This window comes from Pan paniscus, chromosome 9, assembly GCF_029289425.2.
Source record: "Pan paniscus chromosome 9, NHGRI_mPanPan1-v2.0_pri, whole genome shotgun sequence".
In the NCBI taxonomy this organism is placed as follows: Eukaryota; Metazoa; Chordata; class Mammalia; order Primates; family Hominidae; genus Pan; species Pan paniscus.
Genome location: NC_073258.2, coordinates 21,649,175 through 21,672,502, shown reverse-complemented (window position 1 = coordinate 21,672,502; position 23,328 = coordinate 21,649,175). Strand labels below are relative to the sequence as shown.

Below are 23,328 nucleotides of genomic sequence, written 5' to 3'. Positions count from 1 at the left end.
TCTACCCAAAAGCAAACTTAATGTAGCCACTATTCTAAGGACTTCAAATCCTGTAGGACCTCTTGGTCTGGCTGGCTGGCTGTTCCTTGCCTTGGGAGAGGAAAAAATAGCAGTTGTGGCTCTGAACCTGCTACTGGACATTGAGGGTGCATGAATATGAAGCAGAAAGAGTGGGAGAGACATATTATTTCAGATTATTTCAGGATTCTACTGCATATTTTAAAGCTAACATCAGAGTACTTGTTGATGCTCCATCAGCCTGCCCTTCTGATCCCCAAATCTGGCCTTTGGGAAAATCTAATTGCCTATTCTGAATGACACGGGAGCCATGTGAGTGATAAAGTTGTAGACAGTCACTTTGTGATTATGTGTCCTAATGGAAGGAGGAATGCATTGAATGAATGTGTGAGTGAATGAATGAATGCACATAAGAGTTATTTATTCCAGCTCTGGGGTACAATATAATGATGTCTCCATTAATGCATCTTCTGGGAACTCAGTCCTTGTGAGGATGTCAGCCAAGGATAGAGCCATAAGAAAGCTGCAAGAGCTGTCTTAAATACAAACCCTAAATATTGGGCTTCTCTGGACCTGACTTAGGAGGCATTCTAGTCCTTAGGGCCCACAAGGATGGACATACAACTCAAGAAAGGAATAGCTGCACTCTGGGCCACTGGCAAGGAGACCATCCCAGTGAGAGGCAGAGATGACTCCAAGAGCAGATGGGTGGGAGGATCTAGAGAGCCAGTGGGAGCTCTCTTGAAAACCCCACCACCATGAGCACTTTATACTCTTGGTATTTGCTTATTCACTTATTCATTGTTTGGATGAATAGTTCTTGGAGTACCTACAATGTCCCAGACATAAAACCAGAAATATGAAGATGAGTAAGACTTGGCTTGAATTCTTGAAAAGCTCATTTTCAAGTAGGGGAAACAGACAGGGAAACAGCTTTCCTCAAAACAATGTGAGAAGTGCCACTGTAGAAGTCAGCTCAAGGGGCCTTGGAAGTCAGAGGAAAGGCTCCCAACCCAGTGGGTAGGTGGGAGGCAGAGAAGGTTTCTCAGAAGAGGCAACTCCAATCTGAATCTTAAAGGTGGACAAATAGGTCAGCACAATCACTGTGACGGTTGTTCTTGGCAGAGGGAACCGTGAATCAAATGCTCAGAGGCTGTGAGAACATTGAGAGGCCAGGACGTTACAAATGGTGCCACATGACCCAGATTGAGAGCCTGGTGCTGGTTCTCCCACCCTAGTCATGACAATTCTGGGCCTCAGTGTACTTGTCTGCATAATGATGACTCTGGATTAATGACCCAAATACCAAAGAGAATTCATCAGACTTAAGAAAAACTGCTCTCAACAGTCACTAAACAAAAAATGAAGAGCTGACACATCATTAGAATATCATAGCAGCTCCTAAACTGCAGCTAGTATACTCTAGCTAGTTATCTATTTAATACTTGGGAGTGGGAGGACGGGGAAGGGACAGCAAGTGGCTGCCATGTGTCCAGATCTCACTATGCACATTCTCAGTGTTTTCTCAGGGTCTCTCAGACAGCCTTGGTGCTCTCTCCTAAACAGAAAAAAAAAATCCCTGAAAAGTGCTATTCTCCTCATTTTACAGATGAGGAAACTGAGGCTCATGGAGAGGTGATTTGCATATGGTTCCACTGTAAGAGTTGGATCCAGGATTTTATCTGGGGTCTGTTTAATTCCAGACCCAGCTCTTCCCAGAATCACTCTCTGCCTCTGATCCACCACTGACAGCTCTGGCAGATCTATCCTAGGGATCTGGAGCCTTTCTTCAACTCATCCAGCCACATGCTTGCTCACCCAGGGGCTCCTGGTACCCTTCATCTGCAAACTAGCATCCCAAGGAAAGCTACAGAAAGACAACCCAGCTAGAAGAAGCAAGCAGGAAGCAGGAAGAGCAGCCCTGGCTCTCCTACAGGTGAGAAGAAGCCATCCACACCCTCCTGCCATCCATCCAGAGCTCCAGGCCTAGCAGGGCTCCACAGAGGGGCACAGTCTTTGGGTACAGCTACTGCCTCTTCTCTCTGGCTAGCATGGGGCTCTTAGGAGCCAGGAGCCACCCTGACATCATGCTTACTGGTAACCTGACCCCTAATGACTGCTCACTCCTCACCCCAGCTGGGCCCATCATGCTGGCTCAGGGGAGAGGTCACCCCTCCAGGGGAAGGGGCCAGGTGGGGCTCTTTTTAGTGGCTGCTGAAATGAGAGATAATTTGGGTTACTGACATCTCCCACAAGAATTCCCCATTCTCAGAGCTGTTTCTAATTCTTCCTCTCTGGCTCCTTCAATAATCAGGCCTACTTTCACTTCTTACTAAAAGGGCAAAGGTGGCTCTCCCTTTGGGCTTTCACTCATTCAGCGAGTTGACCAAGAACAGGAGTTTTCAAAGCACAAGGCTTTGTCCAGATGCTTATTGCTCTAGGAAGATAAACACTTATGAACAAACTATTTAATCACTGACTCATGCACTCTATAAAATGGGTCTAAGTATCAGCAAAACACTAAGTGTATTTAAACCCAATTCTAATAAAGCAGACAGAAGGGAAAACATAAAATATAAAGCCTCTTTAAATACACTGAGTATTTATGCTATGACTCTGAAGGGTAGAAAACAAATCTGAGACTCAATCTCCACCCTCTAGCATCTTAGAGTCTAATTGGGAACAAAATTATTGTAATTACCACTATTACTGCTTCTGGTCAGCACTTACTGAATATTTCCTGTCTAGTAGGTACTTGCTAAGTGCTTGCATTTTCTCATTTGATCCTCACACCAAGCCCAGGTTATAACAGCTGTTGATTTCCCCATTTAACAAAGAAGGAAGCTGAGGAACACCGAGGTGAAGTGACTTTCTGAAGGTCACTGAACCAGGACTTTCATCATTTTGACCACAGTGCATGCTCTTAAGCCACAGGTGATTCAGTGAAATGATGTATCGGGTAGGAAAACAGGGAGAGAGCTGAAAGGAGTGAGAGAAGAAAGAATAAGAGGAAAGTGACAGAGAAGGTTTCAAATGGATAGAAATGTGAGATGAATCTTGAATAGTGACTAGGGGTAGATGGTTGGAGAAAACTGGAAAGAATGAGGTGAAGGTAGACAGATTTCATTTCTGTTTCCACTAGGAAAGCCAGTCTTACTGAGATTTGCCCAAACATAAGCTATTGTCTTCTCTGAACTCTATCATCTATATCTGTGAAACTTGGGCTCTAAGCATATCTGGAAAAGAACCTCAGATGGGATCATTTGTCGCTCATTCTTTCCAAAAGGAGGTGAATTTCTTTACCTCAAAAGAAAGCTCAGATTAATAAAATTTTTCCCAGAGATCTTCCTACAGAAGGTGAACGAACAAAAACCGAAATATTGTTGTATGGGTAAACCTAGCTTTGCATAGTAAACAAATCTGTGAAAAATAACAAAAGGTGACAGTTTTTTGTAAAGTTCTCTAACTAAAAGAATTCCATGATGACATCTTCTGTAAAGCAAATCCCTATTTTATACAGTGGAAAACAGACCCTTAACTCCTTAGATTTGGAGAACTGGATGTTCATGTGTGAATGTGGCTGTTGTACTGCTACCGTGGCATCTGTCTGCTCCAGGTCACTGTATCCCTCTTGCAGTCCTGTGCTCCAATAGTGATGGCCCACTGTGTTCAGGGGCTCTAAGCAGACACTGCAGGGGCTCTGGGTAGACATTTCAGGGGACACAAATATGCCAGAACAGGCTAGCAGGAGCTAAAGACCCATTCACATATGACTAGGATCAAAATTGGAAGACAGAGACAGAGGGGGTGACACTGGCTGCTTTCAGAACACCAAGCAAGGATCAGTTGGTTCAAGAGAAAGTCTGGCCACATGTTTGGGAAATAAATAAGCAAGCATCCCTCTGTCAGGAAGGAGAGCTTCCTTTCCTGGGGTGGTAGCAATGGCAGAGCAGATAAGAGAACCAGCTACGGCTTCTGTGATACTGTGATATAATAAGAAATATATATGTAGTTCTCATCACTGATTCCTGGCACACAGCTTCTGAAACCCTTGGAATTTCCTGAGTGATAGGAGTGAAAGGAGCACCTTTTGTTATTCATAACAAGCATTTTTCAAGCATACCTGCGTTTATGTTAAGGAGGTGACTCTTTGGTGGACTTCTGGAAAGGTTCAGGATGGGGGCTGGCTGCCAGAGGAACCAACTATGTGATTAGGGTTGGAACTTTCAGCCCCACCCTCTGGGGAGGGGAGAGGGGCTGGAGATTGAGTTAATCATGCCTGTGTTGTGAAACTTCCATAAAAATCCATAAACCATGAGATTCAGAGAGCTTCCAGGTTGAAGAACACAGGGAAGTGCTGGGCGGGTGGAGGCCCTAGAGAGGCCTGGAAGCTCAATGCCCCTTCTCACACACCTTGCCTTGTGCATCTCTTCCATTTGCCATTTTCCAAGTTATTTCCTGTATAAACCGGTAATAAGCAAACTGTTTTCTTGAGTTCTGTGAGCTATTCTAGCAAATCATCAAACCTGAAGAGAAGGTCTTGGGAATTTTCAGTGAGAGGTACAGGTGGTCTAGACATGCAATTGGCATCTGAAGTTGGGGCGGTCTTGTGGGTCTGAGCCCTTAACCTGTGGGCTGTGATGCTAATTCCAGCCAGATAGCATCAGAATTGAATTGAATTGTAGGACACGCAGTCAGAGAATTGGTTGGTGTAGGAAAAGAACAACCCACATTTGGTATCAGAAGTATTCCGTGGATAGAAATGAATCACAATAGCAGAGCTTCAGACATACTTGGGTTTGAATTTCAGTTTCATCACGTATTAGCTGGGGGATGTCAGGGAAAACTATTCAACCTAAGTTTTCTCACCTGTAAAATGAGGATGATGATAATAATACCTTTGGAACCAACCCAAATGTTTATCAATAATAGACTGGATAAAGAAAATGTGGCACATGTACACCATGGAATACTATGCAGCCATAAAAAAGGATGAGTTCATGTCCTTTGCAGGGACATGGATGAAGCTGGAAACCATCATTCTCAGCAACCTAACACAGGAACAGAAAGCCACACAACACACGTTCTCACTCACAAGTGGGAGTTGAACAATAAGAACACATGGACATAGGGAGGGGAACATCACACACCAGGGCCTGTCGTGGGGTGGGGGGCTAGGGTAGGGATAACATTAGGAGAAATGCCTAATGTAGGTGATGGGTTGATGGGACCAGCAAACCAGCATGGCACGTGTATACCTATGTAACAAAACTGCACATTCTGCACATGTACCCCAGAATTTAAAGTATAATTTTAAAAAACCCTTCATCATCAGATTGTTGTAAAGATAATAGAACAGTGTCTGATATACAAAACATGTTCAAACATTAATTGTTGAATGACTGGATGATCAAATGAATGAACTGATAAACAAATAACAACTAATACTGACATAGTACTTAGTAGGTGTCAGGCATGTTTCTAAATGTTATTAATATGTTTAATTCTCAAAATGGCTCTAAATGATAATAATACTATTATTACCCTATGTTATAAATGAAGAAACTGAGGCACAGAGAAGACAACTAAGTTTCTCAGAGTCACATGTCCAAGAAATGGTAGATTTGAATTGCAAACCCAGGTAACTACAGAACCTGTGTTCTTCTCACTATGATGATGGCAGATGGCAAGTGTCCAATAATTACAGATGTTATCTATTGTTATTATATTATTATTTATGCTACAGAGCAGTGCTTTCCAAACAGGTCTGTGTACTCCTGGTGGTATACAACATTATTTTAGGTGGTACATTGACGAACTTTTAAAAAAGTTAATGATCGTGGTTTTATTTCAATGGGTATTAGAAAAATAAGTAGCTCATCAAAACCCAAGATCTCATTGATATTACCCTTGTGACAAAGCTCAATTTTAAAAAAATGAGTCAATTTAAAGACACATAAGGTGGTAATAATATGGTAGAAATTAGATCAGTGGAATGTTAATGTCTAATAATGGTATATGATGGAAAATGGCACAGGCTTTGCAGTCACATAGAGCTGGCTTCGAGACCTGGTCTACTACTTCTAGCTGTTGGACTTATAAGAAAGCTACCTAACTTCTCTGAGTCTTTACTTTCCCATCTGTAAAGTGGGAACAATAGTACTCTCTTGTGTGTGCTGTTCAAGTGAAGTTAAAGTGACAGTGTATACCTGCACCTGCATTACAGGGCCTCACCAATTGCTAGTCCATCTCCCTCTCCAGCTCATCCTCCTCCCCATCCAGAGCCACTGTCCTCACTCACCTCCTCTCCATCCCCTCTACCTTATCCCCCTAATCTAGCTGAAATCCATGATATTTGGGCATCATTATGGGAGCCTAGGGATTCTCCTCTTAACCCAGCTCCAGCAGGTGAATTCCTTCCACCACCTCACTTGTGTTGACAAGATTTGGAGACTCTATAGGAATCCAAATGGGAAGATACTCCAGGGACACAAGCAGAAATTAGATTTTTTTTCAATTACCGTAGGCAAAGGGCTTCATGATGTTCTACTAATGCAAATGCTTATTTGCCGTTTCTCTCTTTGCTGTCCTATGGCAGGCCCTGCCAGTGATTGACGGCCACCAGAAAAGAGAGCGCACACATCCCACACTCACGTTTTCAAGCTGTATTGATCTCAGATGGCAGAGGAAGCTGGCTCCCTGGGCTTCATGTAGTGACCTCAGGACTGTGGATGGCATCCAGGGAGGAAGACACTTTAGAGCCCGGAACTTTGGCCTACCTTCCGTGCAGAAGGATCCCCCCATCCCCAAAAGCAACCTAGATACCAAATGCCCACAAAAGGCTAGATAGACCAAGAAGTCAATGAATCTCACACCAGTCCAGGAGCAAACTGATACCCAAGGATAAGATGTGACACCCAGTCATGCCTGTCACTCGAGAGGTGACATGCTGGGATTGGAACCCAAGTCCAATGTAAAGTGTGACTTTTTCTCAGATTTCTATGGACAAGAAATGGTAGTCCCAAAGTAGACCCACTAAAACCTCAATAACAAAATGCTTAGCAGAGGCTGAGAGACATAAAAAAGAGCTCACTTTTAGTCAGCACCAACAAAATACACCAGGTGTTGTGCGAAGTACTTTACTCATTTTATCTAACCTAATACAACCCTACAAGGCAGAAACTATTGCCATCCTCATTTTATAGTATCTAAGCCAGTTTAGCGAGGTTACAAAATTTTCCCAAGATTTCTGGACTTTTTCCCAGGACTTTCTGAGGCCAGGATTGAAACTCAGATCACTCCAGTTGTCACAGTTTTTTCCACCTCATCATTCTGCTTCCTGTTTTCCATTGTCAAGAACTCCATCTTCTCTGGTATATTCCATCTGCCAGTTTGTGGGACCTAAGTAGACATTTATTTAAGTATCCAATTGATGCCTGTTTGCTCCATTGGACTGAGCTTTGCGAGGACAGGGGCAGTTCAGTGGGAAAGACAAACATTCAAGAGATGATTCCATCACTCCCCTGACCATCTACCACAAAGAGTGCCCCCTGCTCTCCAGCCTTCTTCTTCCTCCCCTTTCTACCAGGTTTTTCCCAATAGATTAGAGATGTCAATCACTGCCTGTCCACTCATGCCTTCTTCTGGAGCGATCCACCCTCAAAGGCTAGGTTTTATACCATGTGACGCTGTCCCTACCCTAGTGATAATTGACTGGCCCAGGGACAGACAAAGAACTTGGGTGGCTGATCTATCTCTATGGACTTGCTTTGTTTACATAAATATATATTTCTGACACTTGTTAAAACAGTCGAAGAGACTTTATGTGAGACTATTGCAATAAAAGCAAAAATTTCAACAGGGGAGAGAGATTGGGCACAACTCCAAATATAGCAAAGACAGCTGAGGATTTATAGCCTATGGGCAGAGTGACAGGGGATCAGTGGGTGGAAAATTACCAAGAGGACATGTCAAGGATAGGGGGCTTCTTGCTAAACTGACCTAACAGGATGCTTGCTACAGACAGGTCAAGGACACATACATCAAAGGTGGGGAATGAGGAATTTGATCAGGTCTCAAGGGTGGGAAGATTGTGCTAATAATTGACTTAGCACAGTTCTTGCTAAGACCAGGCTGGCAGGCCAAAGACAGGATGGGGGCCAAGGCTGAGATTTGGCTGAAGAGACAGCTCAAAGGAGCCTAAATGAAGTTTAGTCAAGGAAAGAGTCTTTGTCAGTTTCTAGGCACAAAAAGATGGGATAAGCCAATTAGATCAACTCATGACTCTGAACTAAGAAACCCAGAGGGAAGTTCTCAGTAGACAGTGATAATAAAAGAGACGAGTAGTGATGGTGGGTGGGGGCAATGAGGATCAGCCTTGAAGGGAAGAGGGAAGAGAAAGAAACCATGAGAAGCAGTGGAGGAAGAGTATTGGGAAGGAGAGAAAGGACCTGCTGAACCAAGACAGGCAGAGAAGTGACCCGACAGCCAAGGAGGCACGCATGGCAGCATCTTGAGCCCCTGATTTCCTGAAGCCTGGCTGACACTCAAAGGAACAACCTTAATTAGCGTCTCCTTGCTCAAAGCTGTTTCTCTTGAATGCATTCTATTTTTTGGAAAGAATAACAGCATTCCACCTTCTCTTCTGGGTAAGCATTTCTAAATGACTGGTGACGTCATTTGTTTCTATTTCAGAACATTCCATGGGCTTCAACAGGACACTGACTCTGCCCTCAGAAACTGAGACTCCTCATTACTTGCTCTCACAATTTGCCCCATTGTGCTGCAACATGTAAGGGCATATTTTGCACTGATTTATTCAGTACATCCCCTTTTGGGTACATCTGAGCCACAGTTCTTGCCTCTTATCTTACCTCTAAATGATCAGCCAACACAGACATCAATGAAATGACCTTCCAGGTCACCTGTCACCATGGACCCGTGGAAATTCAAAGGGAAAAGGCATGTCTCTACAGTGGGGGTGACAGGGATAATAGATTCACAATAATAAAACTGGGTCTTCACAGTTATGAATCCCCACACGCATAAAGACTCACAAATGCAGAACTTTTACCTCTAAGCAGTGCTGCCAGACACTATTTCTCCCATCCCAAATCAAAGACAATTAAAACCTTCTCCTTTCTAAGAAACTACTGCTCTGTGCCACAAAGAATCTAACTCAGAGAGTCAAAGGAGAGTCCTAACTCTCCCTTTTACCCTCTCATTTGGAATGTCAACTGTCACTCATTCATTCAACAAATATTTCCTGATCATCTACTGTATGCCGAACACTGTAATATGTGTTCTGAATACAGAAACAAACATGAAACTGAATGGCTAGTGAAAAAGAGAGACTTTCAGCAAACAATTCAATATAGATTTACACATGTGAGGTGCAAAGTGTATCTAAGAACAATTATTTATCCTACTTTTTAGCTTCTCATGATGATTTTCTCACATCATTAAGGATTTTTACTTATTGCATTTTTAAATTATAACAGTGGAAACAAGGAGAAATATTTTAACTTAAATTTAGACTCACACACCTCTGTGTAAGAGGTGGGAAGAGGGGGTCTGAAGGAACCTTACTCACCTAAGAAGCAGACAAAAACCTGGATTCTGAACATAAAGGCACACTGTTCCTAGGTATCCAGATTGGTACCTCTATGATGGCTTCACAAGAGATGAAGGACATAGGATCTTGCTGTTTGTAACCAACATCCTGATTCTTGTCCCTCAAGTCTCACTGTGACCCCAGAGATTCAAGGGAGTGTAGGTGCTGGAAATGGATACAGCTTTGGGTAACTTTATCTTTACTTACTCAGCTTAAGGAAGAAATCCCCTGTACATCCAAGCCCAGTTCTTAACTTTCCTCTCTAACATATGCAGTTACATGGCTCTGGCTCATTCCCCAAATGACCTCCAATTCCCATGTCAGGAATCACCCTGACTTGGCTTCTTCAGTCACCTGTCCCGGTCCCATATTTGCCTCTGCTTCCTCCCCGCAAATGAACTCAGAATGTAGATGCAAGGCTGCAATGTTGTTCCTCATCTTTGGAAGAAGCTGTGTTGTAAAAAAACATCTACTCCTGCTCTGCCATCCGCATCTCCTCTCATTTCTCTTCCCAGCCCCCACATCCCTCTCTTTCTAATTATACCAACGAGAAAGAAGATTAAAAATTAATGCCCTGAGGATGGGAGTCAGAGATGTCATTATTGTGATTCAAACCCCAGGCATGGAAGAATCTGATCCAAGCTTTAGGAGCAAAGTAGCCTAGGATGGGTTTTGGAAAACCTTGATTAATTGTAACCCACCTCTAGGTAACCAGGTTTTTTTTCCTGGTGCTGAGGTTATAGGGGATGCCACAGAGTGGATCAAATGAAATTCAAAAAAAAATTTCAAGTAAAAATGCAACCTGTAAGGGGTGTCTTAGACACACTTACAAAGGTTTAACCTAATCCCTACATGCCAGGGTCCTGTATATTGTAATTTAACGTGTGGAAAGATGAAGTCGAAGTGGTTATTACAGGATTGCTACATAAAGGAAGATTTTGTTGTCTCCACTGACTGTACTTCTGAAACAGAAAAGTACACTTTCTTTTAGAAAGATGTGCATAACACAAGTTTAAACCAGAAGGAATTTTATGTGACCTTCAGTTAACCAAAAGGAAACTCAAATGTAGTAGCAGCAGCCACCCACCCCCATCCCCATTTTACTCCTCCAATAGGCCTCTTACAGGGATTTTTGCAAAATAATGCAAGGGAAACGTATGATAAGAATTATAATAGGTATCATTTAATACTTATGTGCTAAGTACTGTGTTAAATCTTCAAGTACATTATATCTCATAATCCTCACCAAAAGTTGTATTATTAGCATCCTAATTTTCATAATGAAAATGGAGAGGCTAGAAAGGTTAAATAAATTATCCCCTTAATAAAGCCTCAAAGTTATGTGATTAACAAATACCAAACAACCTAGGTGACATTGCTGCTCTTTCTCCCTCCAGTTTAAAACCATACTTCAGATAGTTTAAGAAAGGAATAAATAATGACACAGTACAGACCAATAGGATAAAATTAAGTCTAAAGAGATCAGGTAAGTAAAAGGGCTTTAACAAATGTGCCAATCCTGGATCTCTACACAGGATGCCAGTGGGAAGGCTGGCACTGCATACCACTTAGCATTAAATTTCATCCTTCTTTTGTGCTGAGGACTCAATGATTTGGTTTCTGGAAGCCAGGTTGGGATAGAGCTGCAAAGCCAAAGTAAATTCAGTTTACTTATGTTCAGAGCTATCCTTGTGCAATTTACATGAATCTGTCAAATAAATGGAGAATGGCCACCTATGAGGGTGCCTGAATCATTGTTCAACTTCTAGCGGCTTTAAGGACCAAAAATAACCCAACTTTTCCAGCATCATTAAAATCAGGTCCAGAAAAATGTCAAATTGTCTTCACTGTTGAAAATTAAGCCAAAATAAAAAATATCAGCATTCATTTCTGCTGATTGAAGAAGGCCGTTTTATTCCCTAGAAAACAATCCTAATACAGCCACAGTGGGGGTTAAGGTTTCATGAATGTTTGGGAAACGCAATTCAGTCCATAACAGCCAGCATCCATCCCAGCTGCAGCCCCCCAAAAGGCCACATGGTTCCCCTGTGAGCTGCTTATTTAGTTCTCTCTTCAGTGTGCCTTTCACTTGGCCCCTTATAGGCAGAGCTCACGTTCCCCCTCCTCCAGAGAAGTCCTCCCTGACCTCTCCAAACCAGAAGGATGCTTACCTAATAACACAGTCACTGCTGATTGAATTGCCTCCCCCAAGACACTGGAAGTGCCCAGAAACAGGAGACAATATCTAAGCTCATCATCATGATCCCAGTGCTTCATGCTGCGGCTGGCTGGCACACAGTAGGTACTCATCAAAGCAGGATGAATGAATAAATGAATGAATGAAGACTAATCATGCTATCTCACATTCTCTTCATTGAGATGAAGGCTGGGAATTGGTCTGACCCCTTTGCCATCCTCCCCCCTGACCCTATACCTGAGTCAGGTCTCAAAGCTTACTGAATGGAGTTGCATCTGGCTACAGTCTCTCTCCTTTCTTCTTCAGTGATATTTTAAATGTGCTGTGGTAGGTCCTCACTGTCCATCCTAAGCTCTTGCTTAACACTCCCTTCATTCATGTCAGGAAGACAGGTGGGCCCTACAGGCAGCGACCTGTCAGAAGGCAGATCAGTTGTAACTAACTGCTGCTACCTCCAGCTCCAAAGGAGCAGCAGCAAACACTAGCCCAGGCCAGGAAACAAGCATTTCAGCTCATCTGGGGAGCTGGGGCTGAAGCCTCATCCTCACCTAACATGTCAGTATCCATCAATCCAGACCCCTAACCACACCTTCAATGCCCCAGAGCTCATATCACTATGGCCAAGGAAAATCCCTCTAAAGTAGCCCAGCCTCACTACTGGCCTGGGATTGACCTTGGGGAGGGTGGTGGCATGCAGCCCTGACTTGCTGAATGACATGGGCATTGTTCCCGGGTAAACAAAACATCTGTAAGATGTCATACAGGTACCATGCAGGACTGAAGAAAGAGAAATGGGAACAAGGGAGCCAGCCAGGAAACTATGCCACCATCCAGGCAAAAATTCCTGGACCTTAAACTAGGGTGGTAGCAGTGAGACTAGAAATTCCACTACTGATTGAAGAAGGTGGTGGGCCTGTGAGGTGGGAGAAGGTCAAACAATTCTGAGTTGCAAACCCAAGTGACGAGGAAATTGGGAATGCCATTAATAAAAATGAAGACAAGAGGCTGATGGGGCAAATATGATAGTATATTACCCTTTGAAGGGCAGGGCTTGGCAGATCCAGAGCAGTTCAGCCAACCCTAGAAATTTTAATTACACTAAGCCCGAGTTCACACTCTCCAAAGACATTTTTAAAAACTGGCTCCAGAAGGCTTTCATGCTGAGAAGTTGACAGCTAGGAGAATATTCAAACTGAACCATCTTTGTCACTACTCAATCATCAAGCATCTTTAAAAAAAAAAAAACAAAAAACCAACAATTCTTATTTTACAGTGTTCATCCGCTGTGGGAAACCTCTGTCTGTGAAGGACAAACTTCTAAAGAAGAGTAGAGAAAAATCAATCAAAAAGTCATTCCCTTGACTGATCAATAGGTGTCTGTCAGGAAAATTTTACTTCGCCAATCTATGCTAGTTAAGTAGGTTCTTAGAGCACTGAACAATACTTACCTCACTGAATTTCTCTATGCAGAAGCCCCCTGTCTCCCCGGCTTTTTCCTCACTTCAGCACAGAATTTGAATCTGACAAGAGTTAGGGATGCATAGAGAGCTACCATCTATATGTGGCACCCAGGTAAGTCTTCAAAGGAATAGGGAGGAGCTTTGAGAGCTCTGAATGATAACCTCTCCTGGCACAGGGGACAAATGGGCACATTCACATCTGAGAGCTGCCTCCTGATCTTCCCACAGCCAGCCGCTAAGGTCTCTGCTCAGAAGACACCTCCTCAGGGAGGCATCCCCTTATACCAGCTAAAGCTCATCCTCTTGGGGCAAGAGAAGAGGTCTAGATCTTAATACCTTATGCATCTGTGGCTGCATCGGTGTGTATGAGGTAGAAAAATTCATCTTCATTGATTTGTAAACTTTAAAAGCACACACTTTACTGAATCTAAGTTATGCATCAATTAAAAGGGAAATTCAAGAATAATCATAAATATGAAATGTATACCTCTCTCACTCACTACACCAACTTTGCCTTATTAATTTTCTTTAGAGCATAGGCCAGTGTCTGGAAATTGATGGTGTAGTTATTTGCCTGTTGTTGGCTCTTCAGAAAGGTACTGTCTACCACAGTGGCCCCTAGCCACATGCAGCTATTGAAGTTTAAACTAATTATAACTCAATAAAATTTAAAATTTGGCCACACTAGTAACATTTCAAGTGCTCCGTAGCCAGATATGGCTAGTGGCTACTGATTTGTACAGTGCATGAATAGAACATTTCCATCATTGCAGGAAGTTCTGTTGGAGAGCACTGATCTAAAACATAGGCTTCAAGAAAAAAGTGGCTTTGTATGTCTGGTTTATATTTAGCTCTTAGAAAGGTGCCTGGCACAAGGAGGCACTTCATAAATACTTCTTGAATAGATGAATACTGGAATTATGTAATATCAAAAAACAGAGCCCAAACCAAAAACCTGGAAACATCCTAAATATACATCTATAAGGGATTAATAATATAAATTTTGGCACTTCTACAGTGTAACTCTATCCAGTGATTAAAAGGCATGATTTGGGTGTGTATGTAAGGACTCAGACAGACACCCACATTATTTTAAATGACAAAGCAAGCTTCCTAAAAATATGTATGGCATGAATCCATTTTATTAAGAAACACAAACCCAAAAAAGTCGAGAATAATATGTACAAAACTGTTAATAGCAGTCACTGCTGGATAGAATTAGAGAAATGAGAAATTTATATTCTGTATTCTTCTATAACATTCAGATTTGTGATGTGTATGTATTACTTGAGTATTTTTTTAAGGATTTAAAACAAAATCACATGCAGCCCTCTAAGAACAAAAGGAAAAAAAGAAAGCCCACATTGCAATCTATCCCAAGGATATGTGGAACATTTCTTAAATATTTACCGAGTGCCAAAGTCCTTCCCAGCTACATTCCATTTAATCTTAATAATATCCCTATAATAAAATCCCCATTGTCCTATGTTGAAAATGTAGACTCTAAAAATCAGAGAGGTTAAGTAGGTTTCCCAGGGTTGCACAGCTAACACACAGCACCATTGGCATTTGAACCCAGGTCTCTAGTTCTATATTCCATGACGCTTTTCACTGCAGAAGGTATACGCACATACCCACAAACAGCCAGATCCTATTTGGCCCTAAACTAGCCATTTCATCCACATGAAACCCCCAGCAATCACCAAGCTACAACCAGGTGCATGAGAAGTGGCTTTTCCTTCTTGGGACATTGGGAAATACAGCAAAATTGGATCTAGCTAGCCCTCTGCCTTGTCTCTTGACTTATCTCACAATTGTCTTTCGCTAAACATCTCTTACACACAGACAGAAATGCCAGGAGGATCTGGTGCCAATGAATGCTTGGTAACTTAAGCATGCTGGTGGAGACTTCCCAGCTCTCCAGCAGATGCCTCGATTGTGCCTTTGTTGGATTTTCAGCCAATCCCCCCTGAAGAGGAGTTTTCAGCTCACCCGAGGTATATGAGCCAAAACACTGTAGAGTCGCCTTTCAGCTTCGTGGACAAGACATTCCAGGCTGCACGCTGAGAGGCTTGTTTAGCTTCACACTTGACGCAAATGGGGTGTATGTTTACCCACAAACACACACATGCACACACCAACAGAAGCTGCTGCCGCCAACAGAAGCTACTGCAGTGGTGGTATTTCTAGAAGCCCAGAAACTGTACTCTGGGCAATGTGGAACTCGATCACAATGCCTATCAGGAAAAACAATCTAATTCTTTCTACACAAAGTTTCAACCACAGCCCAGAAAATTCAGTAGAAGATGAAATGTAATACTCTGTTAAGCCTTATTTTGCCAGCGCAAGTGAGAGCTCACCCAAGCATGCAGACTCATTAAAATGGATCTTACATATATCATTATAAATTTAATAATCGCCATGACGGCTAGAGTTCAAGTTAAAATGAATGTCAGCTGAGCATGACCAATTGATGTTACCCCAGCTGCCGCAGAGCCTCACTTGGGGTTATATTCTACTTCCAGAGGCTCCATAGTACATGTGGACCCAACGCAGCCAGAGCCAAGAACAGATGGGAAATGCAGACATCTACACCTAGCCAAAAAGAAGCCATCATAATTGCAGATTATCTTGCTGTACCAGCCCAATTAAAATTGTCTACAGTGTCAGAGGTCCCAAATGTTCCTCCACTAAGTGTCTGGATACCAAACTTGGCTAATATTTAGTCAAATGCAATCAATCCTGGGTTCTGTTCACAACTATTATTGATTTTTCTCCTATCTCTCTGAAAGCTTCCGTAGAAATAGGAGTAGACAGGTCTAGTAGGTTATACACTTAATAAATCAAACACCACAAAACAAATCCCACTTATCTAGGTTCCCAAGATAGTGGGCATTCTTCCCAAATTATAGCGACAGCAGTTTCAGAAATTGAATTTTTTGTTAGGAATGGAGTCAATATTTATAAAATGTTTATTTTTGATTATTTTTATCCTTGGAAAGTCAGAGAAAATGCAATACAAAATCCTTTTTCATACACACACACACATACACACTCACAGAGAGAGCCACATAAAATCATAGGGAAGAGTCAGAAGGACAGTTTTCATCTCCATGTGTATTTCACACTGGGAAGAGTCAATCTTTGAGACTCAGGAGGAGAGGGATACCCACACCACTCTGAAAGAACATCAGAAGTCTTTTTTTTTTTTTTTAACCATCCACAACATTTCAAAGGAAATGTCAGAAATTATTTTCAGTTCAACAAAAATTTGGACTCTGCTAGAGCTGTATTTAACCCTTGCCACGCCCCGGTCTTAGCTATGCCCCAAGAGTGAGAAGATGTAGCTTCAACTTTCTTCCTAGACAACCAACCACCCTATGCTACTCCACAACGCGTCTGCCTTTTAAAGACAAGTTGAACTTTAACTGGTAGACACAGGTCCTGGGTGACTGCAGCTTTCAGACCAATGACAGCAAATGACCTACGCTCAACAGGCCATTTTAAATGGCTGTGACATTCTCACGGATAGGGCCAAACAGTGCAGTAGAATATGTTTTTGATCCATAAACACAAGAGCCAGACAACCACACAGAGAATAATTCAAACAAAACCTCCGCTGTCAGGAGCAACATTTCCAAAAGGTGCTAAGAGTGTGTGAATCCCGAAGGGGGCTTCAGTACAAAGAAACTCATATTAGACTTTGAGAACACCAACATTTTTTGTTAACTCCCTCAGTTAACGCTTATAAATCTTTGCCTTTTTGGCTGCCAGGACTGAATTTTTTTTCCCTTTTCTTTATCTTTCTTCTTGCCTACCAGTAAGTCAAGACACCCAGCATCGAGACATAGCAAATCTCAAGCCACCATGCTACCTCCTTCCGGAGAGAAAGACAGACAAGCATGCTCGATGATGACCACCTATGCTCTCTGAATCACACTTAGCAATTCCAGCACCATAATCCAATCAACCAACAAAGTTCTGCCACTTACCCTCTTTTGATCTTCCAGTCCGTGGATAACTGGCTTTCTCTTCTGCTGTTGGCTGGACTCAGAAACCGATTCCATTTCCCAGAAATAAAATCCTCTCTCTCCTTCAGCGATGCTTCCAAATCCACAGAGGAACAAAATAACCCACACAAAAGTGATGCATGCAACAGCCAGACAGAGTTCCCGCCAGCCAAGGAAATCAGCACCACCTCTTCAAAGGTCTTCCTGTCTTCTTAAAATCCACTCGGGAACCTCACTCGGCACCGCTGCCTTTGCAATGAGGGTGACTGCTGCCGGCATCATGAGAGCTAAGTCTTGGGGTTTTACTTTAGGTCTGAGACTCGCTTCATGAGAGCCCAGAGGACAAATCTGGGCAAAGACAAGTCCATATCCTGAGGCACATACCACATTACTGCCCCAGAAACCCTTTCCTTCACTGTCTCCTTGGCACAGATAATTTATATGTCAATAACAATGTAAATGGGCATTTAATCCACCAAGCTGATAACATCCACATCCCTCTCTGGCAGCCCCTGACTCCCATAAATCACTGCAAACACTGCACGGAAAGCCGCCCCTCATGGCTCCTGCAAGCGTTCATCACAGCGGTGGCTCCCCTCCTGGGCTGTCATCTTCCTTCATGGTGTAAGACCCATACCTGAGGAGAAAATGTTCAACAGTCAGATTTGTCTTTTGTAGAAAAGTACAGATTCGAGCTGTCTTTCCCACCATCTGGAGCCACATAGTGAGGCCTGAACCAAGCAGCAGCCGATGATCGTTTTCCAAGCTCCTCTGAGCACATCCATGGACAAGCAAACTCCAGGGGCCTCACGGGCTCCCCACTTCTCACGTTCTGGAAATAAGCACACCGGAGCTGGAAATGAGTTATCTTTCAAACTTCCATGGGGTGCATGATCATCATCATCATCATCATCAGAGGAATAAGGCATGAACGTATGAAGAGACAGGGAAGCAATGGTCTGTGAAGCACAAAGCATCAATGTTTTTCCCCCAATTACAGCTGCAGGAGGCAGTGTATGGCAGGCGAGACACCAGGGTCCTCAGGGAGGGTGAGAAAGAGCAGCCGAGATTGTCTCAGGGCCGAAAAGCAACTGCCTATGGAGCCGCATTCCCTGCCTGGGAATCTGCAGATGGAGCAGACACTCAGTCACCTCCTGGCTGACGTCACAGAAGCTCGGAGGGACAGGGAGGGAGGAGAGAGGAAGGGACCTCTGCACCAAGAAAAATATTCACACTTGGTACACCCTCCCGTAAATAGTCCAAGAGGTGGGGACACATCTGAGGATGCTAGGAAGATCATGCATCAACAAGTAATTATGAATGCCTCCTCCCGCAACACCAGCACCATCAGGAAGGAAAGGAATGGGTGGTGGGGAGCTCTTTACTCAAAGGCACTAGTCTTGCCAGCATTTGTAATGAACGCACTAGCCATTCTACAATTCAGGCCATGCCAGCCTCCGGGAGAGCTGTGGCCAGATCCGGCCGCAGCGGGTACTAGACAGAAACCCACAGACCCTCCCTTGCAGCTGTCCTGACTGGTGGCTACTTTGGAATAAGGCCGAAGCCATCCCCTATCACAAAAGGCTTCCGCACAGCTCAGTGCCAAAGCAGGTTAAGAGGCGGACATGAGACTCGGCCACAGAGGGCTTGTGAGGGGGGAGGAGGAGGAGGAGGAGGAGAAGGACTAGCAGATGCTTGGGAGAGAAGCAGCAGAGGGGATGTGACTTCACAGGTACATCCCTCTTAATTGAAGGCTTGTCCCACACACGTGAAACACTCGGCCAGAACAGATTTCTGCAAGTGAATTCCCAAGTCACAGATGTTCTGAATTTGGTAAGAATCAGTGAGGAGCAGAATGTTCAAAAGGTTATCTTGTATACCCAAGAGTGGGTGACATTATAGACAGAATGACTGAAGCCCTCTGCTGACCCAGGAAGTAGCTGAGCTTTTAGAAAAAAGTAGATACTCTCTTTTTGCTCACCACCACTATCTCCACAGCCCCTTCAAGGGATCCTTTGCGAAGGTGAAACCTCAGAATCATTCTTTTTAGCTCCAGACCACAATGCAAGTGAACTCTGACAAACTGGCTATACGTATTACCCTTTTCTGAATCCAATTGAAACCTCAAACTAAAAGACTCAGGCAGACCTAGGTTCAAATCTCAACACTGCAGCTTTGTGTGTGACCCTAAGCCAGTAACTTAATCCGAATCTCAGTTTTCTCATCTATAAAGTGAGGAGAATGATACCACACAAAATTGGAAAGATCAAGATCACCTATTAACACAGAATAGGTGATCAAATGATAATTGCTAACATGTACTGAATGTTTGCTATATGCTTAGTGCTAGCTACTGCTTCATATATTCATTTATTCAGCACATCTCTGTTAAGGGCATGCTGTGTGTCACTTCTTCTGCTTCAAATAGAGATGTTTAGCTTTGTATTCAAGATGAGACAACTGAAGATAAGAGAGGTCGAGTAACTTGCCTAGAGTTACACAGCGAGGAAGGGTGGGTCTAAAATTTGAACCCAGGTCTGACTTCAAAGTTCCTGCTCATATCCATGCTGCTCTGGAAGGAGTACTGTTGTTTGACTTTTCACAAGCAGGCTGAGTTCAGAATCTACACTTTTCATAGCTACTGGCCCTCCTCATGAATAATAATAAAAGAAAAAAAAGTCCGGTGCCAAAAAGGGTCTCCTGCTTGGAAGGCCTTCTCCATCGGGGCTGCCTCATTGACAGCTCTGGGCTTTCTCTGTATCTGAGAACAGCTCTGCACTCTGTGCCAGGCCCCTGTGCTGGAGCTCCCTCCCAGGTGAGACCCTGTCACATCCCATCACACCAGCCGGCGCACACGCCCCAAGTGCACATGGGGACAGACGCTCTCGCCACAGAAATACCTCCCAACCAGCAGGAAGTGGGAGGATGTTCAACACCTCCTGTGAGCCTTTTGTTTTTTTCTAGGAGTCAGTCTCCACCAGTTCTGGGGCTGTTGCTGTCCTTGTGCTGGAGCCAGAGGGGAGAGAGTCACAGGAGAAAGAGGAGAAGCAAGGATGCTGTTGTCAGCTAGCTAGCTGCCACATCCAGTCTATTTCCTGACTGGGCAGAGGGGACTTCAAGAGAGTATGCCCTGATGTAAAAGCTCTGGTTTCCTACTGCCAGAGAAATCTCAGGATGTTTAAATACACTTGAATGAAAATGAACTGAAAGAAAGGACTCAGGGAACATTTAACTGAATTGTTGAGAAATGAACATGCTTGCTGGATTGATCCCTAAATGCAGCAATGGATCAGCAGCTTCTCCTCTCTGTGTCATGAGTCAGTTAGGAGCAGCTGCAAGGGAAAGGAGAAAAACAAGAAGGCCTGGCCAAACTGCACCATAAGACGAGTGGGGAGCATTGAGGGCAAGCCCTGGCTTCTCCTCAAAGTTCAGAAGAGAAGCCCACTCTTACTGAAGATCTTCTGAACACACTGCCAAGACTTTTTCCTGCCTGGTACAAACAGCCTCCAAAAGGCTTCAAACTCCCATTCCACATCTGCCCAAATCCTTCTTCCTCTGGGCAACCACCCCGGGGTAGGAGGTTGGGTGGGACAGAGGTTAAAGACAGGTTTGGAGATATAGCCCAGTACATAGATGGTACAGGAAAAAGCTTCCTAGTCTTAGAGGTAGAGGCATCCTTCAGAGGGACCCGCTGAAGTCCCTTCCTGCAGTAAAACTTCATTCCCTGTTAAATGCCAATTTAGGATTCCAGGTGCCAGACAAGTCATAGGCCAGGCCTTCTTAGCTATAACTTACTCCTTCTGCCGTGGGTGTTGGAATTGTGAGCTCAGCTTTGGCAAAATATCCTTAGATTTTCCCAAAGTTTGCAAAATCAGGCAATGCCCCTTTGGCCTTTTCCTCACTCCTGTCCCTCTCTCCAGTGGCTGCCGGGACTGGGGAAACTGTTTTTTAAATCTGGATTAAAGGTTGGAGGGTTGGGGGGCCTGACCTGTTTCATCTTATACCTGGAGTTAAGCTTCTAAAATAAGGGTGCATCTAAAAGAAGGGTCTTTCCAATGGTCTAATTAACACTTATCACCAAAATCGCATTTTTAATTAGCCCTTGGTGTCAATAGGGGAAACAGAAGAGCTTCTTGGAAATCTAGCTTTTCATTAATCAATCAATAAATAAGTTACATAAGAGGTATGAAAGAGAACCAAGGAGGCATGGTGGTTTCTGGGCTGAGTTTCTAATCTAGGGGTTTTTTTGCTCCCAAAGGGAGCCCGTGAGCCGGCCACTTCTGCTAAGCCACAGGGGAGGGAGGGCAGACCCAGCCGCCAACCCTGGCGCCTTTATCTGTGCACTGCGAGCGAGCGGAGCGTGCTCCCGCCTCTTCCCTGAAGAAAAGAAAGGATCACACACAAAAATAAGTCACTAGGGCCCCAGCTGGGCGACGCGGGCTGCCACCGCCGCCGCCTGAGTCCCTTTGCAGGCAAGAAAGGAGCCGGCTCAGCGGAGCGCACACCCGGGAGGCACAGCGGCTCCCGGTGCTCGGGCGCCCCCTCCCCGCCCGCGCCCTAGCCCGCTGCCCGCAGCTAACCGGAGCGTGGGAGAGCGAGAGCCAGGGGAACCGCAGGCCTGGCCTAGTTGCCCCCGGCTTGGCTCGGATCCGATCCACCTACACCACCCCCACCAACACATACACACGTATGGACAGACAGGCACAGCAAAGAGACACAGACCGACACAAGCATAGCAGATACTCGCAGACATGCAGACAGACACACATACAGACTTACAGACGCACATCCATATACACAGATCACAGAAGCTCAGATTACAGACGAGGAAGCACGCCTCCACAGAGGGACCCGCGCAGACAGGTACTGGACCTACATTCGGAGACAGACGTAGCTAGAAAACAGAGGCGCAGACAGAAAACACATGCGCTCATAGATACACCTAAAGACTAGCACACAGAGAGGAGGACACACAGACCGAAAACACAGAGACGCCGACAGAAGGATCCACAAATAGCGGTATTCAGACACAAGCACCTGGAGAGGGCGTTCACAGACACCCATGCCAACAGCAAACACAGAGGGACCCAGATGCGGGGATACACCCAGAGACACAATCACGCAGAGGGGAACCCACAGAGACACGCAAACAAGACAGTCAGAAACACAAGAACACGCACAGGAGGTGGCACAGCCTCAGGCACGTACGCCCAGAGGGACACACACCCACTCCGGATGGGGGCGTGCACAGTGTCGCTGGAGGCCGGGAAAGTGCGCCCCCGAGCTCGCAGAGCAGCCTCGGAGCACTGCGCCGGGCGCCCAGCCCCACATCTGCTGGAGAAGAGTTTCCCAGCGCATCTGTGAACAAGGGCCCGCCGGCCGTCATCGCGCACGGGTGGCTATGCGTCCGCTCGCTCGGTATCTATGCTGCGGCCGGGTGGCTTGAGAGGCCCTGGCTCTCGGTCAGAGTCCCGCAGCAGAGGTGTGGCCCCCGAGCCTCTCAATGAGGGGCTGGCCCTCTCCCCAACGGCAGTCCCCACCCTGCTCTGGACCCCGGAGCTCAGCACAGAGCATCCCCAAGTCCTCTCCTCCTTGCCCACCCAGTTGCACCGCAAACTTTCCCAGGCCGGTCCTGCCGCCGGGCAGTCCAGCCAGACCCGACCTGGGGGAGGCAGCATAGGGGGTTCCTACCTGCGCCCACACCGGCTTCGCGGAGCCGCCTCCTCCAGCCGGTCTCGCACTGCACTCCGGCCCGCGCTTCTCAGCCGCGGCCGCTGCCGCTGCAGCCGCTCCTTGCCCTCCCGTTACCCGGGAAACCGCCTCCTCCTCCCTCCCGCCAGCCAACCAGTGCAGTTCACATGGCGCCTCGCTGCCAATCGGCGGCCTCGCCACCCCGGTCCCCTTCCAGGGTCCAGAGCCCTTTCCCAGGCTAGCGGACCAGAGAAAGAGAGGGGGTCTCTCCGGAGCTACTGCTATTCAATGGCAGACCTGCCAGGCAGAGACATGCCAATCATGCCTGCTAACGCCCTT

At 45.0% G+C, this 23,328-nt stretch overlaps 1 protein-coding gene across 3 annotated transcripts in view; it reads right to left on the bottom strand.

Annotated features, from left to right (window-relative positions):
• NAV2 (neuron navigator 2) overlaps nt 1-23,116 on the bottom strand; it is a 770,363-nt gene extending 747,247 nt beyond the window's left edge. For 2 of the 3 annotated variants that reach the window (XM_063608133.1, XM_063608134.1), the window contains exons 1-2: nt 22,990-23,085; nt 17,281-17,935 (exon numbers count right to left, since the gene is read on the bottom strand). In XM_063608133.1, coding sequence (XP_063464203.1) covers nt 17,281-17,355 — 75 coding nt within the window. In that variant the 5' untranslated portion in view covers nt 17,356-17,935; nt 22,990-23,085. Of the gene's footprint in view, nt 1-17,280; nt 17,936-22,989 lie in introns of all 3 variants that reach the window. The other variant, XM_063608132.1, reaches the window with a different exon arrangement.
• Between the last annotated feature and the right edge of the window lie 212 nt (nt 23,117-23,328).